The sequence below is a fragment of the Aulonocara sp. 'chitande type north' Nkhata Bay genome, linkage group LG13 (genome assembly GCF_057382095.1).
Source record: "Aulonocara sp. 'chitande type north' Nkhata Bay isolate Kocher_YH1m ecotype deep benthic linkage group LG13, A_spYH_male_GT1.1, whole genome shotgun sequence".
Taxonomy (NCBI): Eukaryota; Metazoa; Chordata; class Actinopteri; order Cichliformes; family Cichlidae; genus Aulonocara; species Aulonocara sp. 'chitande type north' Nkhata Bay.
Window position 1 is genome coordinate 5,812,084 of NC_141356.1, and position 25,442 is coordinate 5,837,525.

At 42.7% G+C, this 25,442-nt stretch overlaps 1 protein-coding gene across 2 annotated transcripts in view; it reads left to right on the forward strand.

Annotated features, from left to right (window-relative positions):
• inpp5a (inositol polyphosphate-5-phosphatase A) overlaps nucleotides 1-25,442 on the forward strand; it is a 167,914-nt gene that overhangs the window by 132,752 nt on the left and 9,720 nt on the right. For both annotated transcript variants that reach the window (XM_086258379.1, XM_086258380.1), the window contains 3 exons: nucleotides 6,291-6,383; nucleotides 7,481-7,555; nucleotides 14,412-14,485. In XM_086258379.1, the coding sequence (XP_086114505.1) occupies nucleotides 6,291-6,383; nucleotides 7,481-7,555; nucleotides 14,412-14,485 (242 nt within the window). The remainder of the gene's footprint in view (nucleotides 1-6,290; nucleotides 6,384-7,480; nucleotides 7,556-14,411; nucleotides 14,486-25,442) is intronic.

Here is a 25,442-nt window from a genome sequence, read left to right on the forward strand (position 1 = left end):
AAACCCGGTGTTGGCACCACGGGCTTTTAAACAACTCTGCCCACTGACATTAAAAGTCACCGGGCTCCATTCACATCCACACACAAATATCCCATCATATTTAAGAGGGCCCATTAAGGGCCACATTGAGAATTCATGGCCCTTTCTCTCACTCTCCCTTGTGATTTATCGGTGGCGAACATATTGCCAGGCCCTTTCAGAAGGAGTGGCTCAAGTTTTTGTCTTAGAGGAGGCCCAAAACAATGCATCTCAGGCACATTTCTCCGACAGGGCCGGGGGCCGGGGCTGTCCTAATATCTGTTTGTGTCCAGAGCCAGGCGGGCCCGGAGCACAGCGTGCCTCGGTGGCCCCCTTCTCCTCTCCTTGGGGGTCTTTGTTCCCGATTTCATGCTATCAGAGCGGCAGCATGTTTTCCTGCGCAGAGCTGTCACTGATATAAAAGGCCCTGAGTGGGGTCACATCAAGAGGGATGGGCATGAAAAATTGGTAAAATGTATCACAAAGCCCACCCACTAGATGGTTGCCTAGCGCCCTGTGGTGGGGGATGTCAAGACCCCTCCGCCTCCTCCTCTGTTACCTTCCCTTTTCCCCTTTCCTTTGCTGAATTACACCTCTCCCTCTCTCTCACCCTGGTGGACAAGCACATCATTTAGATGAAATGGTGCAAACAAATTAACGGGTGGTGCTTCAAATAAGTCTGCGTTCTTTGTGTGTGATGAGGGTTTACTGGGGTCCTACCAGTAGGAAGGAAGCTGGTCACCTGCCGGCCCGCCTGACTGAAAAAGCCATCAAATGCTCTCTCAGAACAAGAACAACTCATTTGTTACACGTATGAAGATATGTTTTTAACATTTGATGAAGTCTGTGTTTAATTTGCTTCTTCAAAAGTTGTGGAAGAGTCTCCATGATTGCAGCGCGTCTCGTTTACAGTGCTAACCACGCTCCGGCCTCTTTCGAAGAGTACAGAATTACTCTCTCATTAATTGTTAGGACCTGATTTTATTGAATACCAGAGTAATGAACTCAACATACTCTGTATGCTTATTGGACCGTCACTAATCACCAATCAGTGATTGGGCCTTCGATATTCCCTAATTGACTCGGCAACGACAAATCACCTCGCTGTCTGTTTCCTTTAATTGATTCCTGCGGTTTAGAGCTGCTGCAGGAGCAGGTAAATTAAATGAGAGAGCAATGTTTTCAGGTGCTTAGTAAGTGCTTATACTCTATCAATAGCGCTGCTGCCGCCTATATTTTAATGCGCTACAATGATTGCTTCACGGTTGGATGTGAATTTGTTTTCTCATTAACAGGATAAATGCCGTCTTTAGGTCCAAGGTGTTAAGAAGAAGTCGTGAATGGCCGTGGCGCTGCCGGCTACTCCTTCACATCACAAAGCTCCCTTTTTTTGGGAGGAATTGTAATAAGTGCAGCTAACATTCAAATGAATGGCTATTGAGCAATTTAAGCATGCACGGCTTTATTGAGAGGTTAAGAGAAGCCGGTACGTTAAACAGTCTTGCAGACATCTGCCGCGGTTGGTTTCAAAGTGCTGACTAAAAGTGGCAGGGGAGGTTTCTCAGATTAAATCTCTCATTAGGTTTTCTTTGTACAGGTGGCAGTAATGTGTCAAGAGTCCGGGCCTGAGACAATGCCCTCCTCTTACTGGGACTAATATGGCTCTGGAGAGCCCAGCCTCCTTTTACTGCCACTACTTTACACAGAGACACAGTCACAATGAAGCATCTGGTGGCCTTTTCCTGTGTAGAAAGCTTTTCTGCGGCTATTGTGTCAGCAGCAAGTGTGCATGTGCGAGAGAAAGAGACAGAGAGATCACGAGGCTTAGTGCGTTTCTGCAGCTCGAGCCGACTTGTCGCAGCAACTGTCCGTTTCTCTTTAAAAACTTAACTCGAATAGATGATTTCTGAATAACTCCCCTCAGCTCCAAGCTTGGGTGGGTGGCCAAGTGCGTGCTCGTGCATCTGTGTGTGTATGCGTGAGTAAAAAGAGGAAAAAAAAAAACAACCCAGTAGTTGGAGGTCACAGGGGTCAAAGTGATGAATTTTTATAGGCCTGTTCCTTGTGTTTCAGCCCTGTCCCTTTCTCTGCGCGCTGCACTGCCTCTCAAAGACAACCATGCAGGGCAATTTGTCCTGCGGGGCCCTGCAGAATGGGCCAGCAGAGAAGTTAAATACCAGGGGTGAACACACACACACACACACACACACACACACACACACACACACACACACACACAAAACATACACATACATTGAGTTTCTCTCTCACACAACCCTCCGTCCTGTTGTCCCGAATGATTTGTGGCCTGTCCATTATCAATTCCAGGGGGACAAATGCTTTTGGTGGGTTTCTGAAGGTAAAGCCAGAATGGCAGCCCTCATTGTGCCATTGTTTTTAGAGAAGTTTCCCAGATGTTATAATGCACAAGATAAATAGGGCACATTATCACTACCTCGCACGCCCTCTTACCTCTTACCAAGCTCTTTTTTTTCTTTTTCTTTTTTAGCAAGGGCGTGGCAGGTTAGAGGACCTCCTACAACGCGCACACTGCCATTGGCCATCAACATCAGCTCTCACCGCTGCTCACTGAGTTCATGGAAAGGAGTGAGAGTTCTGTGTGTCTCACTTGGTGTCAGGGGAGGACACAGGCCAGGTTTACTGGGGTCAGCCGCCGACCAAGTGGGTCACACAGACTAACTTTGCGTTCACGCTGAATCCCCTTACCACTGTATATATGTGTGTGTGTGTGTGTCAGTGATGAATCCACTGTGTTTGGAGACATTAAATTAGCCAGTCACAGGGAGAGCGGACTGGATAACTCTGGCTTGTGTCCAGTCAGATGAGGTGGGGAGGGGTCACAGCTGATTTACTGGCTCTCCTGTGTAATAGCTGGCAGGAAAGCATGGCCGAATTTGTTGTCTGCTACTTTGGATGCCACCTTCTCCCCTCGTTCGTGCAGATGTCGCAATCGCGTGCGCAGGATGAGCGTGATGAACGACGGCGAGTGGAATAAAAGCGATCGGAGTGCCGAGCAATTCGCGCTGAACCTGCCACCCCGGCTGGCACACCTTAACTCAGCTGGCAGCTTGGCTTTGCGTGGCAGCTAGAAAATAATGGTGCATTCTGACAATGCCAGTGCTCCCGCTGACACAGAGGGGAGCCCCCGTCCCCTGCCTCTAGTAATGAAGAATGAATACTTAGCTCATTGTCCACTCATCCTCTTGTCTCTTTCTGCACACGCTCTCATACTTTCTTTAATAATCACTGGGCTTCTGTGGGAGGGGGGGGGGGGGGGGTCCATCACATAGGTTGGGACATGCAGTTTACATGAAATAAAAGCATATAATAAACTACATGCCTTGAATATGAAATTAATTTTCCAGCGTTGCCTTTCATTTATTTTGTTTTGAGCAATAAAAAGGTAAAACATAAAGGTTAGTTAATGTTAAAAAAAATCAAGAGATACTTTTATTGTATTTAATATCTGAAATCTTGTTCGTCTTTTAAACCTGAGCGGTGTGATTTTCATTGAATGCTCCCTTCTGTTTGTGCGTCCCATTAGCCTTTTTCCTCTTCTAAATGTTGACTTGTGAAACAAACCTTTGCACATTGTCAAGACTGCTATGCTGCCCTGAGAGGGTTTCTTAGTGTTTAAGCTGGGAACGGTGGATCATGTCCATCTGTTGGCAGCACCAAACACAGAAGGCTTGAATGCTAGTTTGTGTGTGTGTGTGTGTGTGTGTGTGTGTGTGTGTGTGTGTGTGTGTGTGTGTGTGTGTGTGTGTGTGCGCGTCCTCGGTCTTTGAAGTGGGACAGATTGCTTTAACCTCTCTTCTAAGGAGAGCAGCTGGAATAGAGAGCTCCTTTAAGCAGCCGCTTCCTCCTTCGACAGTCATGAGATTATCCTCCATTGATGCACAAAGCCAGCACCTTCCTCCGCCTCTCATCCCAGCCCCCCAACCCCACCCGGCCCCTCTGGCCCTGGACAAACACACAGTGCTGACCTGTGACCCATAATGCAGAGACGCAATGCCAAGTCACTTTGCAGGATCTGTTAAAGAGGCCACAGCAGTGAAGACATCCACACTGTCCTTTGGACTACAGCGTTGTGCGCTGACAGCTGTCTGTTAATATTTTCCCTTTGCCAGACTTCTTCTTCTTCCCACAGACTAATTGGCATATATCAAATGAGAAGCCAATTGCAGAATTATGGTAATGTCATTTAGGATGGTCAGTGAGGCAGTTTCTACATTTAATGTGCTTAGGAAGCTGCGGCTTTGAAGGGAGAGATCTGTTCAAAGATTCTGCCCAAGCACCTGGGCTCTGTTGGCAGCGGGAAAGACACAGCACCACACTGATATAGCCTTAAGTGACAGCATGGGCTTCTCATTTTCCCCCAGACATCCTCAGTGTCTGGTGTGCGGATCTTATGACAGAGCCACTGGGATGAGCGGGCGCGTCTTAAATGAGTGGGATGTTTGACGCAGAAGATGACAGTAGGGGAGCTGTGATCAATCCAGTGCAATCAACCACCACCAACGGCAATGATTACTCAGTCGTTAAACATAGGAATGGATCGATTGTTAACATGCGCAGATGTCCAGAGCTGGGATACCTTAAGGTCCGTCTGCACCGGTTGCTATTTGTGTAAAATACCTGTTATTTTTCCAACGGGCTAAACACAGAGTCTGCATCTGGAATCATTTGTTTGCTTTAAGTTAAAGTGGTTTCCTTTCTTCAGGTAGCTAAAGTGTAATCATTCTGGGAAAAGACATTTTTTCCCACCAGAAAAAGCATTAGCTAATTGTCTTTTTTTTCTAATTGAACCCTCCCAGCAGTGACACTCTTGGCACACAATATAGACCTACAAGAATACAAAACCTCAGTTATCTCACTGAGAATTACATCATTCTGTTCTTCTCCTAGCTGAAACCTATATGTATCATCTTCTGTCTGTCCATATCTACATACATTTAACTGTGCCGGCGATTCAAGTATCGCTTAACGGATTATTGAAATCATTTGAACATGAATGGAGTGGCTATTTCTGTCCTTTAAATATTGATGCTTATTGTGCCAGCGAGCAGTGTAAGCTTCTGGCTTCAGTTGTAACTGTGAAGTGGCCAGGGATTTCTGCTTGACTGATTTTTGGATTTGCAAAGCAAGGCGACAGAAGGGCACCCACTTGGAAGAATTACTGGAGTCCGATGTTTGTAGAAACCCAAAAAACGTTAGGGTGCTTTTAATAGCCCTAATTTAAAAAAAAAATGCAAAATTCACCACATCTCACAATCTTCTTGAAGATTTCTAAGAGTTTTTGCTGATGATATCTTAAAATTATTATTTTTTTAAATCAGTTATGTATTATATTACAGTACTGTTACATTTAGCAGTAATCAAACACCCCCAAATGACCTTCTTCAATTGTCTTTGCTAGCTGTGGCTACAGTGACTTTTTGACAGGGAAAGTATCTCTTGCCCTTCTCACTAGCTCCTTCTTTGGCCTATTCATTGCACAAAGCTGCTTAAGCACACTTAAGCGCATTAGCATTTGGCTGCCAGGGGACCATATTGACCCTGCATTTGGAAGGCCTAAATGAGTGAAAGATGGAGCGATTTGTTAGGGCTTTAGAAAGTTGCTTTTGGGGGAGTGGGGGTAAGCATGAAGGAATGGGGCTGAGGCGGTGGAAGGGGGGTTCGAGGAGTTGTTCCACTTTCTCTCAGGGCATGGTGTTTGTTCTAATCTGGTGTGCCATTTCTTCATGGCCGAAGCAGGACTGATTTGTGACATTTCGGTCTAAAGGGCCTTTTTCTGCTCGCTATATTGGCTTGACCCGATTATCAGATCTGTGCTTTGAATTTGAATCAGGTCACTGGCTCTCTGCTGTGTGGTATGGGAACCACTGGCTAAGGGATTTCCTCATTCAACTGTCTTCAAACACAGATGGCCGAATGTTTAACTAATTGTTAAGAGAGTCCACAAAGAAGAATTTAACCATGCACACAGTCCATGGGGTCAGTACATAGACCCAGATAAAGAGAGGGGACAGTGAGGTGGCTGTTTGTGGGTTGGCTCTTTATAAGTCATTCAAATACACCACAGTGTTTAACGAATGGTGTTGAGGTATACTGAGAAACTAGTGTATGCTGTATATTAACGTGCCAGTAACTGTAAACTAGAAATTATATCATAGATGGTTTGCATGTTAGTGACATCAAATGAATAAACATTCCAATAATCCTCTATCCTGTTGCTTTCTTATGTCCAGAAACTCTGCTCTGATGCCACCATGCAGACAATCAGAACCGACAACAATGAAATTCACAAGCTAGTATTTCAAGAAACTGATAATGACCGAAAGGTGAGTTCTTCTGCTTTGAAGCATCATTTCATCAACGCTTACAAAAAAAAAAACCCCAAACAAAAAAACAAATACAGTCCTTTTGTGGGACTGTGTATTCACTGACTAACCCAGGGGTGGGCAATCTCAGTCCACGAGGGCCGGTGTCCCTGCAGGTTTTAGATGTGTCCTCGAACCAACACAGCTGATTTAAATGGCTAAATTAGCTCCTCAACATGTCCTGAAGTTCTCCAGAGGCCTGGTAACGAACTAATCATGTGATTCAGGAGTGTTGACCCAAGGTGAGATCTAAAACCTGCAGGGACATCGGCCCTCGTGGACTGAGATTGCCCACCCCTGGACTAACCCAATGTAGGCTGGTCCAATCCTTCCACCCACAGGGGGCGACACCTCTGTTTGCACAAAGTCAGATTGTATGAAACTCTGTCGATGAACTACGTAGACACTGTCCTGATGAGTTTATGGTCTCATTCTTTAGTTTAAAGTCTTACTGGTATGACATGATGTTCATTATTTCATAGCAGGTTATGGTTTAGGGCGAGCCTACCTCGTGATCCAGTTCTAAAACACCAAGTTGTTAAGGGCCTAAATATTCAGTTCAGGAGATGTCAACGTCACCGTGTCCATCATTTATATACAGTCTACCGTTGGAAGCAGGTATAAGTTAAGGATTAAATGTAATCATAGCCAACACATTACAGTGTTTGCTGTTTTAAAGGTCAAGACTGTGAGACTGCTCACTGTTGGTCAGTGTGTCAAACTTCATTGCTTTTATCCTACTGATATTAAGGTATTAATATAGGTCTAACCCTTTTGTTAGTAAGTAAATGACAATATTCGAATACCATATTTAATGTAAAAAATTGTAGGTTTTGACCTGTGTAATGAAACTTCAAATACTGCTTATTTTCTGCTTTGATACACCTGACCCCGAGGTGCCAAGGTCAGTGTAAAGCCTCGATGAGACACGTGTAGAGATAACAGTGCTGCCTGCTGCTGCAGCTCAATGCTGTTCATTAGTTCTCTAATTACTGAGTGAAGTTCACATTAGTATTGCTATTAATCAGAGTGCAATTTCTCTCTTTCCACTGATTCAGGTTATTCTTCAAATTGAAAAGAAGCTTTTTAATTATGTCAACCAGGAAGTATTCCGGGAAGACAATGGGACCTCAGTAAGTCACTCCTTTAACTTTTATATAATCATCTACTTTCTCACCTCTCATCTATTACGAGTTTAATTTCCTTGATCAACTGTCATATACATTCTTTTTTCACTGTGTAATGACCGCCACTGACTGACTGTGAAATCAACAAAGCAAAAGAACAAGTTCAAAATGACTCCTCATGTCTGCACAGTAGCACAGAAAGGTTAAAATAATTAGGTTGCAGCTGCTGACCTGAGTGGTGCAGATGCCCTCACATACCTAACAAACAAACACTCTTTTTCCCCAGTCAAGAGGCCAAATGTAGGGAATAACTTTTAAGCAGCACTCAGTGCAGACGAGACGTGTTCAGCGTCTGCAGAAGAAAAACAGCAGAGGAACGCACTTCCACTTTTATATGGTTGTATATTACATTAAGTAGTTCAAAGTTGGACCTTGTTAAAAAACATGAATGACAAACACACACACACACACAGCAGAATTGGCAGTGAAGCGGCAGAGTTTATTAACCTTGTTAAGTTAAAGTTTTGGGTAATAAATCAGCGTTATCATTTATGAACTTGCACTGGGTTTGTATCACAAGGACAGTGTGGTTTAATGTGAGCTCGTTATTACTGCTAATTCAATTCATGCCTTTTTAAGTGAAGTTGTATGATTTTGCACATGTCTCTTGTCACATTGAGAAATATATATATTTTTAAATTCATGTAATTATATTGATTTTCTTGGGCCGTCCGGGGTTTATTCATATGCCGCATGATAATGTTGATTTTCCTGCTCTGTGCGTTTATAAGTCACGTGACGTGCATCTCACTGAGCTGAAAAAAAGCGCCCACTTGATTTTCCATTAGCCGTGTTTGCGTGTCAATAAATTAAATGAAGCCACTGAATATTTTCAATTGTTTAGAGTGGCCTAACGCAGCCAAACAGATGGTTCAAAGTAAGCTGGCATATTTTGGAATTGGAATTGTGGGGAAAAAAAGTATTTTCAGTTACTTTCCTTAACTTCCAAAATTTACTGAGTTCAGCATTATCTTTTATGTGACATTTGTTTGGCTTCAAGCAAGCTCAGTGCCTCCAAAACACGTGTCCTTCTGTTTTTCTTCTTTCTTCTTCAACTGCTGAGATACAGTATATCCTATTATGGACTTATTTTAAGCGTTTTTACTGTAAATGCATATTAAGGTAGCCAAATAATCCAGAAACTAGAAAATAAACATTCTTGCTTATAAGGTAAAATGTAGAAGACTGCGAGTCTTCAGTAAGGAAAGTCGATGTGGATGTCTGATTGCATGCTGTCCAGTAAAGCATGATTGAATCTGACCAGCAGAAATGTCCCCTAACTGCGAAACAGTAGCTGTGGGGAGGCTGAGGTACCCCACCCTCCCTTCACCTTCATTTCCTTCTCCCTTCCTCCCTCTCTCTCTGCCTCCTCACCAAGCCAGACAAGATGGATGACATAATGGGGGCATCAGAGATAATCTGATGGTCATGGTCTAGTTAAACACACCGTGTTATGATCCTTATAAAACAAACTACCTTTCCAAAAGGATAAATGTCCCTCCTTACACTCCTCCACTGGGGAAGGGGGGGAAAGAAAAAAAATCCATTGCATCCTTCATCAACTGCAAGACTTGTACCAGCTTGACAGAAATTTAATTCGAGGCAGCTCTTGAAAATAATTATTGTATTTTGAGAGGAGTAATCATTGGCCGGGACATGATTGAATGTGTCCATGCCTATTGACTTTTGCTATGATTAATAGGTTTGTTTAGTCGATATTCCCATCGAAATTGTATAATTAATTATCCCCGGCGCTGTCACGGCAGGACGATGGAGAGCCCTGATGAGTATTTGGGAAGATTAAATTTTCTGGGCGCTCATGGCGTCAAGGGGCACCATGGGGCCTTGCTCCGGTGGAAAGATGGGAGGAGCGTGGTGTGTGTGTTTGTGAGGCTGTGCAAGCATCCATGGTGCACACTCGTGCAGTTTCTGCCTTTCCTGGAAGACACGCACAAACACACACAGGGCAAGTCTCCCTCCTCCACTCCCATTGATTTTGTTTCAGTATCTCTTTATTGTAACTTTATCAGCGTGTGTCGGCAGATTGGGGGGGGACCAGGAGAGGGGAGGAGGGTGCGTTTGTGTACTAGCTTTAGCAAGTGATGAACCTTTCTGTCTGGCGTGCCTCTCCTTGTCATGCTGGCAGCGTAGTCTTCAGCATTACTCAAAAGCCCGGAGACATTTTAAACATGAGAGGGACATAAAAAAAAACCCCTAAAGAACAAATGCTGCCTCAGCCCGAAGTTCTTTCATATTTCACCTGTCAGAGCACTTAAGTGGCAATACAGAAGCCATGCTAAATGAAATCTGACCTTTATATAAATTGATGCTACAATGAGTATTTCTTTTAATTTAACTCGCCTTTCTTCTGAACGCTTTAGGAAAGTATTGACGGCTTACTTAGGCTTATCAGAATATATGGCTCTAAGAGACAGTGGGCCCAAGCTGCCGTTGAATTTTTTTACGTTTTTTATTTTTTTATTTTATTTTATCAGAATAATTGTGAAGTTAAATCCAGCCTTGGTCGGCCCATCTCAGCTCCCAATCAGCCATCCCCGGCCGGCGTCGCTGACGGTTTATCGGTTTTCTGCACAAAATAATGAAGATCCCATAAAAAAAGCGGGGAAAATACAGCCCCTGCAATGAAAGCCAAGTGTGAGGTGTAAAAATCAAATTAAATGACCTTTCACCCCAACATTTATTGATGAGTTTTAACAGCAGCAGGTGTTGTCACGGGGGATATTTGACGATGCGTAAATCAAAGCACAATTACAGTTGGTGGATGAGCGGGCAGCATGCTGAGAGGAACACTCGGAGGCCCAAGATGCCCTTTCGCCCTCTTTGTACCCCTCTCGGCTTCCTGCCTCTTAGCTATCAACGCCAGTCTGATTTAAGAGCGTGGCGATTATCCAAGCACAGTCAGAAATTTGAGCCCATGACAAGGTAGTTTTTATCCGGACACTTCTTCATCTTTTCCCCCTCCTTAGCATTGCCAGAGTGGCATCATCTCACGCCACCTCCTCCACAACTCCCACAAGGTCATTTCTGGTTTACAAACTCCTGCTGGCTTTATAATGTCACGAGGCCTTGAACTGATATCAGATGCTTTCTTCTTCTTCTTCTTCTGCTTCTTTTTTTAAAGCACTGACCTAACACAGCACCAGAGCATTCTGCTTAATTGACCCGGGATGAAATGTAGTGTGAAATTTGTGACTGCAGGGTTTTCCATTCACCTGGGTGAATTACTCAACATTCACTTAAGGCACACGAACACACACACACTACTTGAATACACACAGCCATATGTTGCTTATCCCCTGTTATTTAAACTGTCACACTTTATCAGTCTGAGCTGCTTTACCTCAAACATTATCACACCTGTGAATGCACAGATACTTCGCACTATAACTCACAATACTGTCACTATATGTTTCCTGCAATAACAGCGATACACAAAACTTTCTGAAATACATCAAGATGTTTAACAGAGGAAGCAAAATAGCCTTAAAGGGAAAAAATATGGGATATATGTTGTGTGCATATTTTCTTTTTTTTTCTTTTGAATAATGTGCCTCTTCAGTCACACATTCACAGTTCACATACAAGGTCTTGAATAATCAGGCCCCGCCTTGTCTTAAAAACCTTATAATAACGTATCATCCCAATAGAGCACTTCACTCTCAGACTGCTGACTTACTTGTTGGGCTTAGGACAGTAAAAGGGCAGAGAGAGCCTTTAACTTCCAAGTTTCTCTTCCCTGGAACCAGCTTCCAGTTTGGATTCAGGAAACAGACACCCTCACCCCTAACCGGTCGCAGCAGATGGCTGCCCCTCCCTGAGCCTGGTTCTGCAGAAGGTTTCTTCCTGCTAAAAGGGAGTTTTTCCTTCCCGCAGTCGTCTGATTATTTGGGTTTTCTTTCTGTTGGATGTTTGTCTTATAATATAAAGCACCTTGAGGTGACTGTTGTTGTTATTTGGCACTATATATATAACTATGTTGTCAATAGAGATCAATTCTAATAAATATTAGCGTCTAAACGCTAGTTTAACGCTACAGAGTTATTCTACTCTAAACTTTGAGGGAAGACACTGAAACAAATACCAGAGGGACTGAGGAAAACTGTTGACTGATACAAGATGTGCTAAATGTCACGGCGGGGTGCGCCGATGTGTGTGGAAACAGGACCCAAAAGCAGATGATGACGAGGAATTGTAATGATTAACAGAAAGGTGAACCTTTAATGCGATGACGGCAGGGAAATGAACCAAGAGACCAAAAACAAACAGGCAAAACACTAAGAAACAAAATACTAAATGGTACTGAGACCAAAACCTAAACTATGACTGTGGTGGAAAAATAATAAACAAAGACCATGACTAAGACTAATAATACATAACAGATGAAAACTAGAACTATGACTGAGGTGAGGTAAACAGGCTAAGACCATGACTAAAACTGTGACCCTGGTGAGATAAACAGACGAACCGACAATGGCATGAAGAAAACAAAAGGCTTAAATACAGACATGAGGTGATCAGGGGAAGTGGGGACACATGGGGGAACAGCTGACAGACATAAACCTAATGACAGGACCAGGAGAGAAAGCTAAATACAATGAACAAAGAACACATGACATTGTCAAAATAAAACAGGAAATACTAACAACTAAACATGACAACACAACTCAACAGACCCAACACGTGATGAATAAATACCAAACCCCAAAACATAGAAAACCCAGGAACAATAACCAATAACTGCCTAAACTAAAGGCAAAATAGGAAATAACACAAACTAATAACATATCAAAAAATACAAAGAAAACTCAGAGTGCTGGGTCGGAGACCCAGCCTGTGACACTAAATTCATTGGAGGCTTATACCCACCTTATATAACACTCATACAGAGGCTTCAAAACAGTGATTGAGTATTCCAACGCTCTCTGTTACACCAGTATGAGAATGTAATGCTAAATATACATTGGTTCACTTATCTTTACAACATCGTTTTTAATCTCTCAATTAGTAGTAATGCTTTCGATCAGCCTGAAGAGCCCCGTATTGGTCAGATGTGGAAAAAAACAGCACTGAAAGAAGCCATCAGTGGCTGGATGGTGAGATGGTTGTGTACAGTGGAGCGTGGGGTTGCATCCCCTGCTCTGCCATCCCTCATCCACAGTGTGTGAGTCTCTCCTGTGACCCCGGCAGTGTGAGTTTGATGAATGCAGCACATCTGCCCTCCTGAACCGCTGAGACTCTGTCTGCGAGGCCCCCTCTGCCTCAAGTAATGGCCACTGTTCTACACCACTGACACGTAATCACACTAACACTGCAGAGCATCATCGTGAAGGAACACACCGACGGGCTTATTTATTTATTTTTTGTGTAAGTGCGTACTCAGCGTTGATGTGAAGACAACGCTTAGACGGTTATACACGTATGTATAAATATGTCAGCGCACACGGAGAACAGCAGTTACCTTCTTCTAATATCATAACGCCGACATGACACCGTCTCCACTTTGCGAGGACGTCCTTCCAAATAACAGCGATGACGTGGTGCTCATGGGTAATATTTGGATATTTCATCGTGTAGCCATCAACATATTGCTGCATGTGATACACCGACGTAATGTCATTAATGTTAAGCTGTCACACTCATACTATTGCGGGTGATGTCTTCATCGGGCCATCATTGTAGCATGGTGTTTGAAACGTGTACAATAGCCTAATTTACTACTAAACAAACACGACTCGCCTCCGTCTGCACGTCTTCCTGTTTGAAAGGAAAGGGCGGGACCTGCGAGCGGTCCTCCGGGAGGGTGTTGCTGGGAAACGTCGCTGTCAGTCTCTCAGGAAGGCAGTCATGCAGGTGCCCTAGCTACCTGTTCATCTCGCAGATAATTAATGTGTACAAGGAGCCGCTAATTGCACTTTTCACTAATGATTTATGGGTTTTGTGAAAGGGGGGAAATTGGGGGAAGTGTGTGTGTACACTCTAGTGAGTGAGTACAGCTGGGTGAGGAGACATGATTGATGAAGAGTGTGTGGATGCACTGTCAGTGTGGAAAGTTATACCCCCCCACCCCTGTAGGAAAGAGCTAGTGACACACACACACACACACACTGGTCAGCTGCTGTCGATACCTGCCAGCATGGGGTATGTGGACTTCATTGAATAAGGCCAAAGATGTGAGCCTCATTCTCCGTCTTTATCACCTTGTGTTGGTTTTCTTGAGAGACTTGCTTTTTTGTACATTGTATATCATGTAAATCTTGCATTTGACAAAGACTTTGTTGCATTTTTAATATGATTTGAATATGATCTGCTACCTTGTCCACGTCTCCCCTCTGGCTTATTCAGTTCAGTTCAGTTCAGTTTTATTTATATAGCACAGAATCACAACAGCCACCTCAAGGTGCTTTTTTCTTATAAGGAAAAGAGGTAAAGTCAAAACTCCCACAATTAGATGACCCTGTATGAGCAAGCACTTGGAAAAAGTGGGGAGAAAAAACTCCCTTTTAACAGGAAGATACCCCCATACTTTCCTTCAACAGTAGTAGGGTTCAGTCATTATCAGAAATCAAATTAAAGTCAGTCCAAAGACATGCATGATGTCTTATCATGTGTCTGTTTGTTGGATCCATATTTTAATATAAACTTTGATCTGGTCAGTTTTTGAGATAAGAATATATTTTTGAGAGCAGCTTTTTGATTAATACCCCATCAGTGAGAAAATAACTGAAATGGTATATGTAGTTGTTTTATTGACGCCTCTGTCTTTTTGTTTTGCTTTCCACAGCTTTTAGAGTTTGATAAAGAGCTGTCAGTGTTCAAAGAACGTCTGCATGAACAAGAGATCGGTTTCCCGCCAAGGTATGGAGCCATTACATGTATTACACAATGGTTTGTTTGATGCATTTATGTTTACAGTACAGAGATCTACCCGTGTAGAGCCACACAGGTTATGTGGCTCTTTATCCAGCTCATTGACAGTTTGTGAATGTATGGTAAACCCTGGACGCTAACCAAAAACTGAAATTAAATGCCACTATAATTGTAACTGGGTCAAAATGACCTGTTGAGAATTGACAAGAAAACAGCCCTTGGTTCGTCAGCAGCACAGAGGAAGTTATTTCGATCTAACTTTCACTTTGTGAGAAAATTCTTATCTCATTATTATTCAAAGCTTCTTGAAAAAAATCAGGACTCAAAGAACTGGTTATAAATAAACAGACGAAGTAAAAGCTTACTAGACTGTGGAACCCCCCAAAATATCTTTTTCTAATGTGCTACAAAATCTCTTAGAGGTTTTACCTGGTTTGTTTGTAATTTAAAAGAAAAATTATCAAAATAAAGAGGTATCGATTTATCCTTCAGTGTATCTGAAAAAATTCCAAACTTCACAAGCAAAAAAGAAAAGTGCTAAAAGAGCGAATCCTGAGGTTTAAGTTCTTACATTTCGATAAATGCAACGATTATGCTGCTCAGATATGCGCCTTAAAGACTCGTTATTAATATGTAAAATTATAAGTAGCCAATCACGCGCTTATTGTCCAAAACGGTTTAATGAAAGCTGTTGGATGTGTGTTTGATTGGTATCAGTTGTTAAGTCTGATTGCGTACGTTTCCAAAAAGCTCCCATGTGTCTCTGCTGGTACGTCCGTGTGTGTGTGTGTGTGTGTGTGTGTGTGTGTGTGTGTGTGTGTGTGTGTGTGTGTGTGTGTGTGTCGCTGTACGAACACTATGGACAGCATTGATAATTCCGTCTCACTGGGACTTGGGGGAGATTGGAGCGGGTGTTCTCCTCTCCTCTTCCTCAAACAAATGCATTTGCAATTAGCCCTTTCAGAGGAGAGGGAGGGCAAACACGCGGACGGCGCGGAAATATGTTTCGGGAGCAGCGCGTTAATGGCGCTTGACCTTTGCCGTCGGTTGTGACTCAATCAGCGCAGATAATGAAACGCTGTAATCAAACAATAATTACTTGATAAACTGCTCTGGTGGCAGGCGCAGGGCGGCTGGGGATTTTAGCGTGTGTGTGTGTGTGTGTGTGTGTGTGTGTGTGTGTGTGTGAGAGAGAGAGAGAGGTCTCGAGATACATGGAACCGTGTGTGTGTGTGTGTATGCGCGCACATACATGTATAAAAGTGAGAGCTGGAGACTGAGTGTGTGTGTCAAGGTTCTGCCAGTCCCTGTTTTTTAAATGACTCTGTGTCTTAATCAGGGACCCCATTTACATCACTTTGCATAAGTGACAGTAGGATTTATTGTCCTTTTACACTGGCTGACTTTTGCACCTATCCATATAATACTGAATCATCTCTCCACAGGGAGGAATGAATGTGCTGCTGTGAACGAATACAAATGATTTCCACATACTTGAGGTGATGATGAATCAAATATATGAAAGCCAGGAGCAGCATATGAAATTTGATTTGATCTACTCTGTGTGTGCGACAAACCACATCATTGTCAGTCATGTAATGGGTAGCAGTGGCCTAGTTAAACTTAAACAACCCCCTCCAGCAGTTTTCTCCTTCACATCCACACACTCACATCTATCTATCTATATAGATAGATACTGGTACCCCTCCCCCTGTCAGGTCTGCCTTGTGTTCCTTGAGCAATCAAGCCCCAACGATTGTTCTCCATCACATAGCCTGCTCCGGACCGGCCCCTCACCATCTGTGAGGTTATTACTCTTTTTAATGCAGGCCATCAGAACACAGCCTCACCGACACACACGCATGCACGCACACGTCTCACTTTGGTTCAGATCTATAAATCAATACTAGTCACAAACATTTAATCTGCAAGTTAATTCTGTCCGCTGTCCAGCGCCGGATAAGAAGTTGTCACAAAATGAGAGATGCTGTCAAGAGTGAACTAAGCATTGGCTAACAAAAGGCCGTGATGCACACTGTAAGTGGCACAATGTTGATGACTGTGTGCACACGTGAATACTCCCCCTCTGCGACGCTGCGGAGGCTTCGAGCAGTAAAATGCATATCTCTTTACCTTCAAGAAGTCATCCATCAAAGTTGGCCGTGACACGTCTAAGTACTCGGGCACCCGGGTGAGGAATTTGCCCGGGCCTTGCCACAGTTGGACCTGGAGCCAGTCGGCCGCTGTGCACCGACAGACTGCAGGACAACTCGCGCAGTCACACACAGGAACGCATGTATGCTTAGCAGTTTTCCTATCCAGTGATTTGAGAGAGAAAAGATGAGTCTATTAATCAGAAACCATTCATTTATTTAGACACAGTTTTTCCATCAGGCATAATATATGAGACTTGCAACCAGCCATTAAGCCATTATCTTTGCACTGGCTGCAGCATGGCCAGTAATGAAAATAATGTGAAGTTTTGCTATAGATTACGGTAGTTTTGATTTCATATTTGAAATGGCATAACTAAGGTAATATGCCCTAAAACATACTAAGGCACCAGTAACTTATTCATGTATTTTGATTGATTTGGAGGGAAAGCTTTTAGTACTCCTCTGATCTGATTTCTTTGCTGTTCTTTTTGCACGAGATCGATGCAAAAATTGAATCGGGAGCCCAGCTTCTGGAAGAAATGCAGTGGACGGTGAGGGAGCAGAGGGAGGATGTATTCTGCCTGTAACGTGGTTACCTAGAATGGGCTTTGAGGGAGATTTTGAGTGACATCAGACCAGCGCCACAACTCTATCAGTGGACAAATCATGAGTGATTTCAGAGCAAGAAGATGGTGTGGATGCTGGTGGGTGGAAAGATGTGGAAAAGCCAGGAGTAGAAACAAAACTAGCCGCTGCTCCACGTGTTTGTAAAGAAAGAGAGAGGTGCCAAAGAGGAGATATTTTCCTGTAGATGACACCTGGATGCCAGTGATGTGTAGTTAAAGCTGCTAAAACCCTACAGGATTCTCTTCATGCTTAGAAGGGAAACACAGCATTAAAATTTAGTTAATGTCTCTCATCTTGGAGGACAATACTTATCTTGCTACAATGAAACTGTTTAGCGCTGCAATGAAATTATTAAAACCTTTAACTGAATTTTTTTATGACCTGGCAGCAGGTTCATTTTACAAGCACTCTTTAAACGAGATTTGCGCTAGAGAGAAAATTCAACTGGTTCCTGAAAGATGAGAATTATTTCTGTAATTTTGAAGTCAAAATTACCAGTTTTACCAAATTCTGATATTTAACAGGTACATTTTAACCTGATGCAGCACTTTGTACCATATTTTTATTCTTGGACTCTCCCAGAGAGGCTTTCCGTGATTCACATGTCACGATAATCCTTGCTTTTCTTAAACTTGGTTTTAGTCCATCCTCCTCGGTAAAGTTCTGTCTCTGAGAAAACATTTTACCTTCTCTCCTTTTAAGCTATCATCCTGGCTGTCCCTTGTGGACATATGGTTTGAACCGCACGTCAGTGCCTGAAATGAACACATTAACGATATTTGCTCTTTTTGACTTTATACAGAACCAAAGAAAAGCTGTGTGAAACTGGGTCACAGTAGTGAACTGACATTGCTATTGCTAGAATAATCCTGCTACCATTGCTATGAAGAAATAGCCACATTAATAAACTGATTCAATAAAAGACTAATAACCCAAGAAATATATATAAGAGCAGACTGATCCTTTCTCACTGTCCAACTGGAACTGTGTTTAAGTGTGTATAAAGACAGCAGGGTGAAGGTCTTTCAGGGAACATGATGGCTCCACTCTTGTGTGCTTATGTTTGTCAAGTCTAGACACTGACAGCAGCAGAGGAGCAGAGCGTGGCCTTGAGGTCAGGAAGTGATGTCTGTTAGGAGGCAGAAACCTGTAAACGGTTGCGTTTGTGCTGTTTGGGAAGCACTCTGGGAGCCCTCCTGGCACGTCACCATTTATTTTCTAAAACTGCAGGGCTGAGAGGACAAGCCAAAAAAGTGACTTGCCTGCTGGGAAACTCGACAACATTCACATGGTCCTGAAAGAGGAAGGTTGGGAGGTGGTTGGAAAGCTGATGCCAGGCAGAATGGCTTTGCCCTTCAGATGAGAGAAGATTTTAGTCAAGTGACACAAATGGCTACCTGCCAGCTCTTCAATAACTGCTAATAAGAGCATGAGTGAATTGTCAGAGCAGTGGAGAATTTCTGGAGACTTGTTTTGAGCTCATAGGAAGCGCTCACACACAGATGGCTCTTCTGCATACAGTAACCGTCCTTGTTCTGTGGACAGCTCTCTTCACTCTAAACCCCTGCTCCCTGAAAGCCTGCACGAATGATCTCACCCTCTGCATGTGAATTTTAATTGTGCATTAGTCCTATAGCCCTTCTGTTTGCTTCATATATGAAGGAGTCTTGTTGTTCCCTGCTCTGTGAACAGCCATGCTATAGAGGAGCAGTCCCACGTGACCGCATGTGAAGAGCACCACACATGCAGTTTAGCGCCAGTGTTTGGTTAAAGCGTTGCCCCCGAGCCGCCGTAAGTGTGCTGCTCATGTTGCCCGAGCCCTGCCACAGGATCCGGCGTTACACGCTGATCTGCTGAACACGAACATTGTTTTACAACCAGCAGCGCATCCATCATTCTAACTACTAGAGAGCCATCGCAAACGATGAGGGGCCGCTGTGGCGATAATAGCCGAAGATTGTCCGCCGTCATGTATCGCTGCCTCTTGTCTGAGACGATGCCACTGAGAAGAGGCCTTTGTTAAAAACAATCTTACACAGCGAGGATTAAATGGATGCCATCTGTGTCTTCTTGTCTTCATTTAGAACAGCTAAAGGCACAACGTGTCATAGCCGAGCCCCGGCAGGCTGTGAGCCATGAGCTACTGATGGCATTTCGCTCTGTTTGTACTGCACTATGCCAATGTTGTGCCTGCGAGCCTCCCAGCTCTACAAACCGAAGCAAACATTCAGCTTTATTGATAGCGTTTGGCTGATCTTTTTGAATTTCTGCGTGTGTATGTGTGTGTTGTGTTTTGCCAGGCCTCCCCTGACAACGGCAAACAAACATAGCTGTAGAGGCAGCGAGTCGTTCGAAGCCCGCAGTTTCAGACTTTTTTTAGCCAATCCCAGCTCGACAGCGGCCACACCAGCATTCTGCAAAGCTCTTTAGTGTTCGTGACCTCAGGTCGCTGATACGATGACTCTTATCTCTGACTTCCTGCCCTACCTGTATTCTCAAATTTATATTGCCCTCATCAAATACTGGGTAAGTGAATAGTGCACTGTTTGTCCTGTCACTTATTTGTCATTATGAAGAGCAATAGCTTTTTATGTGAAGAGAAGAAAATGAGACAAGGAAGTCTTGCCTGGGAACAATTACAGAGTGTCTGCTCCAGGCAAAACCGGTTGTTAAAGTTGCCTTCAACCTCAATTTTACAGACAATATTTTTCTTTTAAAATGATAATTGGAGTTTGGTTTATTGTCGTAATGTTTGAAAAAGATGTAACAGTTCAGCGTTGTATAAATAAAGTGTGTGTAGTTGCTTGTATAATACAGTAATGTGTGTCATTGCTGCCTCTCCCTCTGCTGGGAGAGGCTGATTGACACTGTAGGTAGGGCCGGTGTTCACCTCTCCAGCATTTACTGTTGCAAGACAAACAAGCTGACACCAGCCACAACACATGTGAGTAATGTGCCAGCAGCAAAGTCAAACATTAAACCCCAACCCAAGCGTGAATGAATGAGCTCTCGATGACTGCTAGCGGGTCTCGATATGCGACCGTTTGCACATGCATCATCTGTAAAGTGGTCAGCAACACAGGAGAGCGTGTTAACGAGCAGGGAAACTGTGTTCTTACCTCAACTTTACACAATTGAGAGAAGATGTCTTAGAATAGGGCCTGACCGATGAATCAGCTGATATTAGCCATTTGCCGATGGGTGTCGGCATTTATAATAGCAGGTAAATGAGAATTAAAAAGTAAACCCGTTGGGAGCTGTGTGACTTTTGTGGCATTCCTAAAGATGTGTTTGGAGCAACACACAACAACAACCAGCTGCAGCAGAGTCAGGCAGATTATTTTTAAACCGCATTGTCATATTATCTTAATAATGACTCATACACATTCATGCATAAGAAATGGTAATGAAATCTGTTTGAGTTTGGTGTGACTGAAAAAGATATTTCAGATTTTTAAATCACCAGATATCAGTATTGGTCTTTAGAGTCCTTTATCAGTGAAGCTATCAAAGACCTTTTCTTCCTCACTTTTTCAGTGACAGTGTTTACATTTGATAGTGTGCATAGTATAGTATGTGCATATCTTAGACAGGCCATTTGAGCTTTGACTATACTTATGGTTAGAGAGTAGTTGTTAAAAACAGTATTAGAAAAAAGTGTACTTGCAACATCAGGTCATGTAAGTTATCTTTTTTATTTTACTGTTGTTACATTTCATGTAAACCCACTATATACCCAAAACATGGAGAGTTAGTGAGCCTTATAGCTTTTGGACTTTTAGAGGTTTAAAGATAATGAATTACTCAGTTTTGTCACAATTTATTATTTTGATTCGATTTATTATTGTTTCAGTATCAAGCAAACTGTGGTCATTGCATACTGAATGTGAGCTCCATAGACTATGAAGCTTTGAATTTAGAGAATGTTTATTAGTTAACTGATCAAAGATGAAGTCGTTCTCTTTGAAGTGATGAAAAATTCTGAAAAGAGTTTCGAAATATTCACAAGTGGCCGATGTTTAGATGGGCAGCCAAGCCAAGTAAATCCTGTTTGTGTCAGCCACTCTATCTGACTGTCAACAGCTGATTGTGCATTCAATAAAGTTTTGACCTGACTCGAGGTCCTTCATGAATTTTCCAGTTTTCCATTTTATATGTAGTCTAACAGTATTAGCACAAAGAACAGTTGGTAAAGCAGTGCCAGTGTTCATTTTGAATCTTTAGTGTGCGAATGTGTGGAATCCTTAAAGTGTACCCCCCCTTCCCAGTTGTTGTTATCAGTTTAGTTCATTAATTAGAGCAATTAGTCTTGCTGGGGCCAGTAAAGGTGGGATACGAGTTGGCGTCCTCCAGCCCACACACTCTCTCGGACCGTTTACCTTCCCCGATAACTTTGTGAGCTCACTAATCGGACACATTAATCACATCGGCCCCAGCGCGCCGTTCGACTGTTTGCCGTTGCATTAAGACTTGTTATCTCTATTGGAGCCAGTGGAGGGTGTGGTAAAACGGAAAGGGGAACAGCCCAATACCTGCTCACACCAGGCCAGAGAATGGCCCTTTGATGGCCACTGTGGAGTATTTTTAATTAGTTTTTCCAACGTCTGGCTGTCGTCAGAAATAACTGAATGATAGTTTTTGTTGTTGAAGCGCTCAGGAAGTTTGCTATCAAGAGGGAGTTCATTGTTTGAAGGAGGTAAGGGGGAAAACTTGATTTTCTCTCAATCTCTTTAACACTAAAGTGACCCCAAGCTTGTTAGTCAATAAAGCTATAACAGAGTCCCTGATAGGCTGATTGTTCACAGGCTGTTTAAGGCCGGCAGCCGTCCCTCATGAAGCTGCAGCATTCAGGCCACCCTGAAGTCGAGCAGCTCTCCAATCTCTTTGAAGACTTTGCTCTTTTCCACCCTCACTTTGCCTCTTTCTGACTGATCCGTCTTTATCCCCTCTCTTCTGCCTCCCTGTCTATCTCTGTTTCACTCATCCTATTCTTCATGCTCTCTTTTATCCCTGGATCACTTCTTTAGCCCTTTGATTAGCATACCAAAACCCCTATGCATTTCCCCTATGGTTTAAGGGCTATTAATGCTAATTGGAGGCTGGGAACTTCTTTAAGTAGCTCTCTGCAGGTCTGTTTGTACACCTGGTGGGGAGCTCCGTGTGTGTGTGTGTGTGTGTGTGTGTGTGTGTGTGTGTGTGTGTGTGTGTGTGTGTGTGTGTGTGTGTGTGTGTGTGCGTGCGTGTCAGATGAGCCCACTTCACGCCCCAAGATTAACCTCCTACACAAAGACACCCAAACACACTTTTATCATATAAACAGTCAGTCTATTGCTGGTATTCTGTTTCTGATAATGTATACAACTGCTGATTAAAGTAATAAATGTATCACAGTAAAAAATATAACCAATGTTATTTCATCATTTTTCATCATGTCTATAGTGGATAGTGTAATGTTAATGTGCACCTTCCTCATTTTATGATGGAAACACATGGCAAATTAATAACTGCAATATAACCGTCATGATAGAGAAACAAACCCCCCAAACATGTTTCACTGACTAATCTCCAATAAAACTAATGCAGTCCAATTAATGAATAACTTTCTTAACAGCGCTCATTTTTCATGTATTTTCACTGGCCTGATGTTAAGAAACAAAACTAAATATGAACAGAACAATGTAGCTATCAATAAATCAATCAAGTCAGTTGGAAATACTATATAAAGAATTCTATAGCATATGGCAAACAGTCAAACACAATCCATTAAAAACTATACAGGGAAAATAATACAGATAGCTGAACCAGACAGTCAACAAGAGGAGGGAGCAACTTTCACATACTCGATCATTAGCATCCTCCAGCTTGATCTAAAAACTCTATATTTGGATAATTTCACTGTTTATATCAGCACAATATGTTTTCAAGCTTTCTTCATCCTCATATCATGACTAATATTATGATCCAGTTTTTTATGTTTGAAGAATTTCTGTCACGTGTCATTGTTATTTAAAATGTAATGGTCTGCAACAGCACCTCATTCAGGATGGTAGTAGTGGTCGGTTGGGCCACACTTTTGATGCAGACATAAATTGTGAAAATGCATGTTTACTAAGTTTCGTACAGACATTAAGGTCCTGATCAGTCCCTTTTGCACACTTCTGTGTAACACCATAGTCACTGTTTTTATTTCTCCTTTCTAAAACTGCGCATTTTGTTATGATATTACTGGAGTTTCCTGGATGAATTCTATTTTTTCCCAATGGGTGGAAGGGTGTTAATGAATAACCAATAATACAACAGTGTTGCAACATGATGTCCATGATAATAGAGGTATCTCAATGCAGCAGTTATCCAGTACTTTGCACTACATTGCAATGTTTTTACAATACATTGCAATACCTGCGTAGCTTAAATTAATGAGCTATCTGATTCGTGTTCACTCGCTCTCATTTACTTTGCCCCTTCGAGTTTCTTTTTCATTAGGCCTCGGTCACATACAGAGACTTGTTGGCGACCTACTGCCAACCTCCGGTCACTAGAGTGTATCCCCCAGCCGGTTGGCAAGGGGTTGCAGGAGGTTACTGGGTGTTGATGAGTGAGAACGGCTGCAAAGAGAGCGCTGCACCAAAAGCCTTCTTGTGATTGCTTTGATCGCTAGCAGATTTCAGTGGTTTGCATGCAAGATGCCCACATGTCTGCAAATAGTTGCTGAGTAACCACTGAGTACTAATGAAACTTTAAAAAGTCCAACACAAACTTGAAGCTTATATATTAAAAGTGAAAATGTAACTAATTAAAAAGGTGCAGCTTTTACTTTGAAGGCAGTAGGGCTGCCACGATTTGTCGACTAGTCACGATTACGTCGACTATCAAAATCGTCGACGACTGATTTAATAGTCGACGTGTCGTTTGAAGCTTCGTAAGATCCCAAAAGATGCAGGAATAATAGCAGGATTTAAGAGTGTAATAACGGACTGAAACAGAAGATGGCAGCACAGCATGTACAAGGATGCCAGCTGCCGTTAAACCCCGAAGAAGAAGAAGCAGCTGTGTCCCAGAATTCATAGCGCGGCCCAGCTTAGTTTCCAACAATGGCGGCAGCTAGTTAGTTTTAATATTACTCTTATTATTCTTTCTGGGTCACAAAATAAACGTTTAACATATTTTCAGGCGAGAATGTAGCTGTGTAAACCTCAAATATCGGCTCAGTTTATCAGGAAACCACATATTTTCAAAAGCTCTCCGACGTTTTCGGAGACGTCTGTTACCCACTAGCTCGATAGCTAGCCGGGGGCTAGGTCACTAGCGCCGTGAGAACACCGGACTCCCGGCAAATTGTTTTCAAACCCACCGCCGTCTTTCGTGACTCAGGTTAAATATATATGAGTCACTTAGATAAATTAAAAATGTTATTGTTTGGCTTTTTTTTTAGTATTTTATTTGTTCCTGAGTAAATCGGTTTGTCTGAGATTAAAGTTATAGTTTTTACACAGCTGAATAAACGTCAAGCAGACAGCTGATTATCAGAAGTGTGAGATGCTGGAGAATATACTCCGGTGTCCTGTTATATTTTAGATAGCAAGGAGTTTATTAAACTTTACCGAAACAATCTGCAAATTTCATTAAAATTGAATAAACTATCATCTTGTCTTTATTTTTAGTTAGCACCTTAAAAGCTTAAAGCTGTAAGCTAATGATAGTTATATAAGAGCAGATGCTGCTGGTGCAATAAGCTGTAGTTTTACGTCCAGTGGATGATGATCTGATTAGTCGACTAATCGCATAAATAATCGGTGACTAGTCGACTATCAAAATAATCGTTTGTGGCAGCCCTAGAAGGCAGATGGTCTCCATTTCTGGTTTGTGTTGCGCTCTTGACAGTTTTACCACAGCTTGACAAATGCAACTTTAAAATCAGGCAGCATTATTATATTTTATTTATTTACTTTTTTCATAGCAGTGAAACAAAAACACTACTTGCAGTCCCATCCAAAATGCACTGCTTGGATCAGGTGAAGTCGAAACGAAATTATTTATATTGGAACTGGTGTAACGCTAGCAGCTCTGTCAGTGGTGGTAACAGCTGTAACTGCAGCAGCATGAACCCACGTGATGATTTGAATGACCAAACATTGAAAGAAACCACAACCAGGTATGTTTTC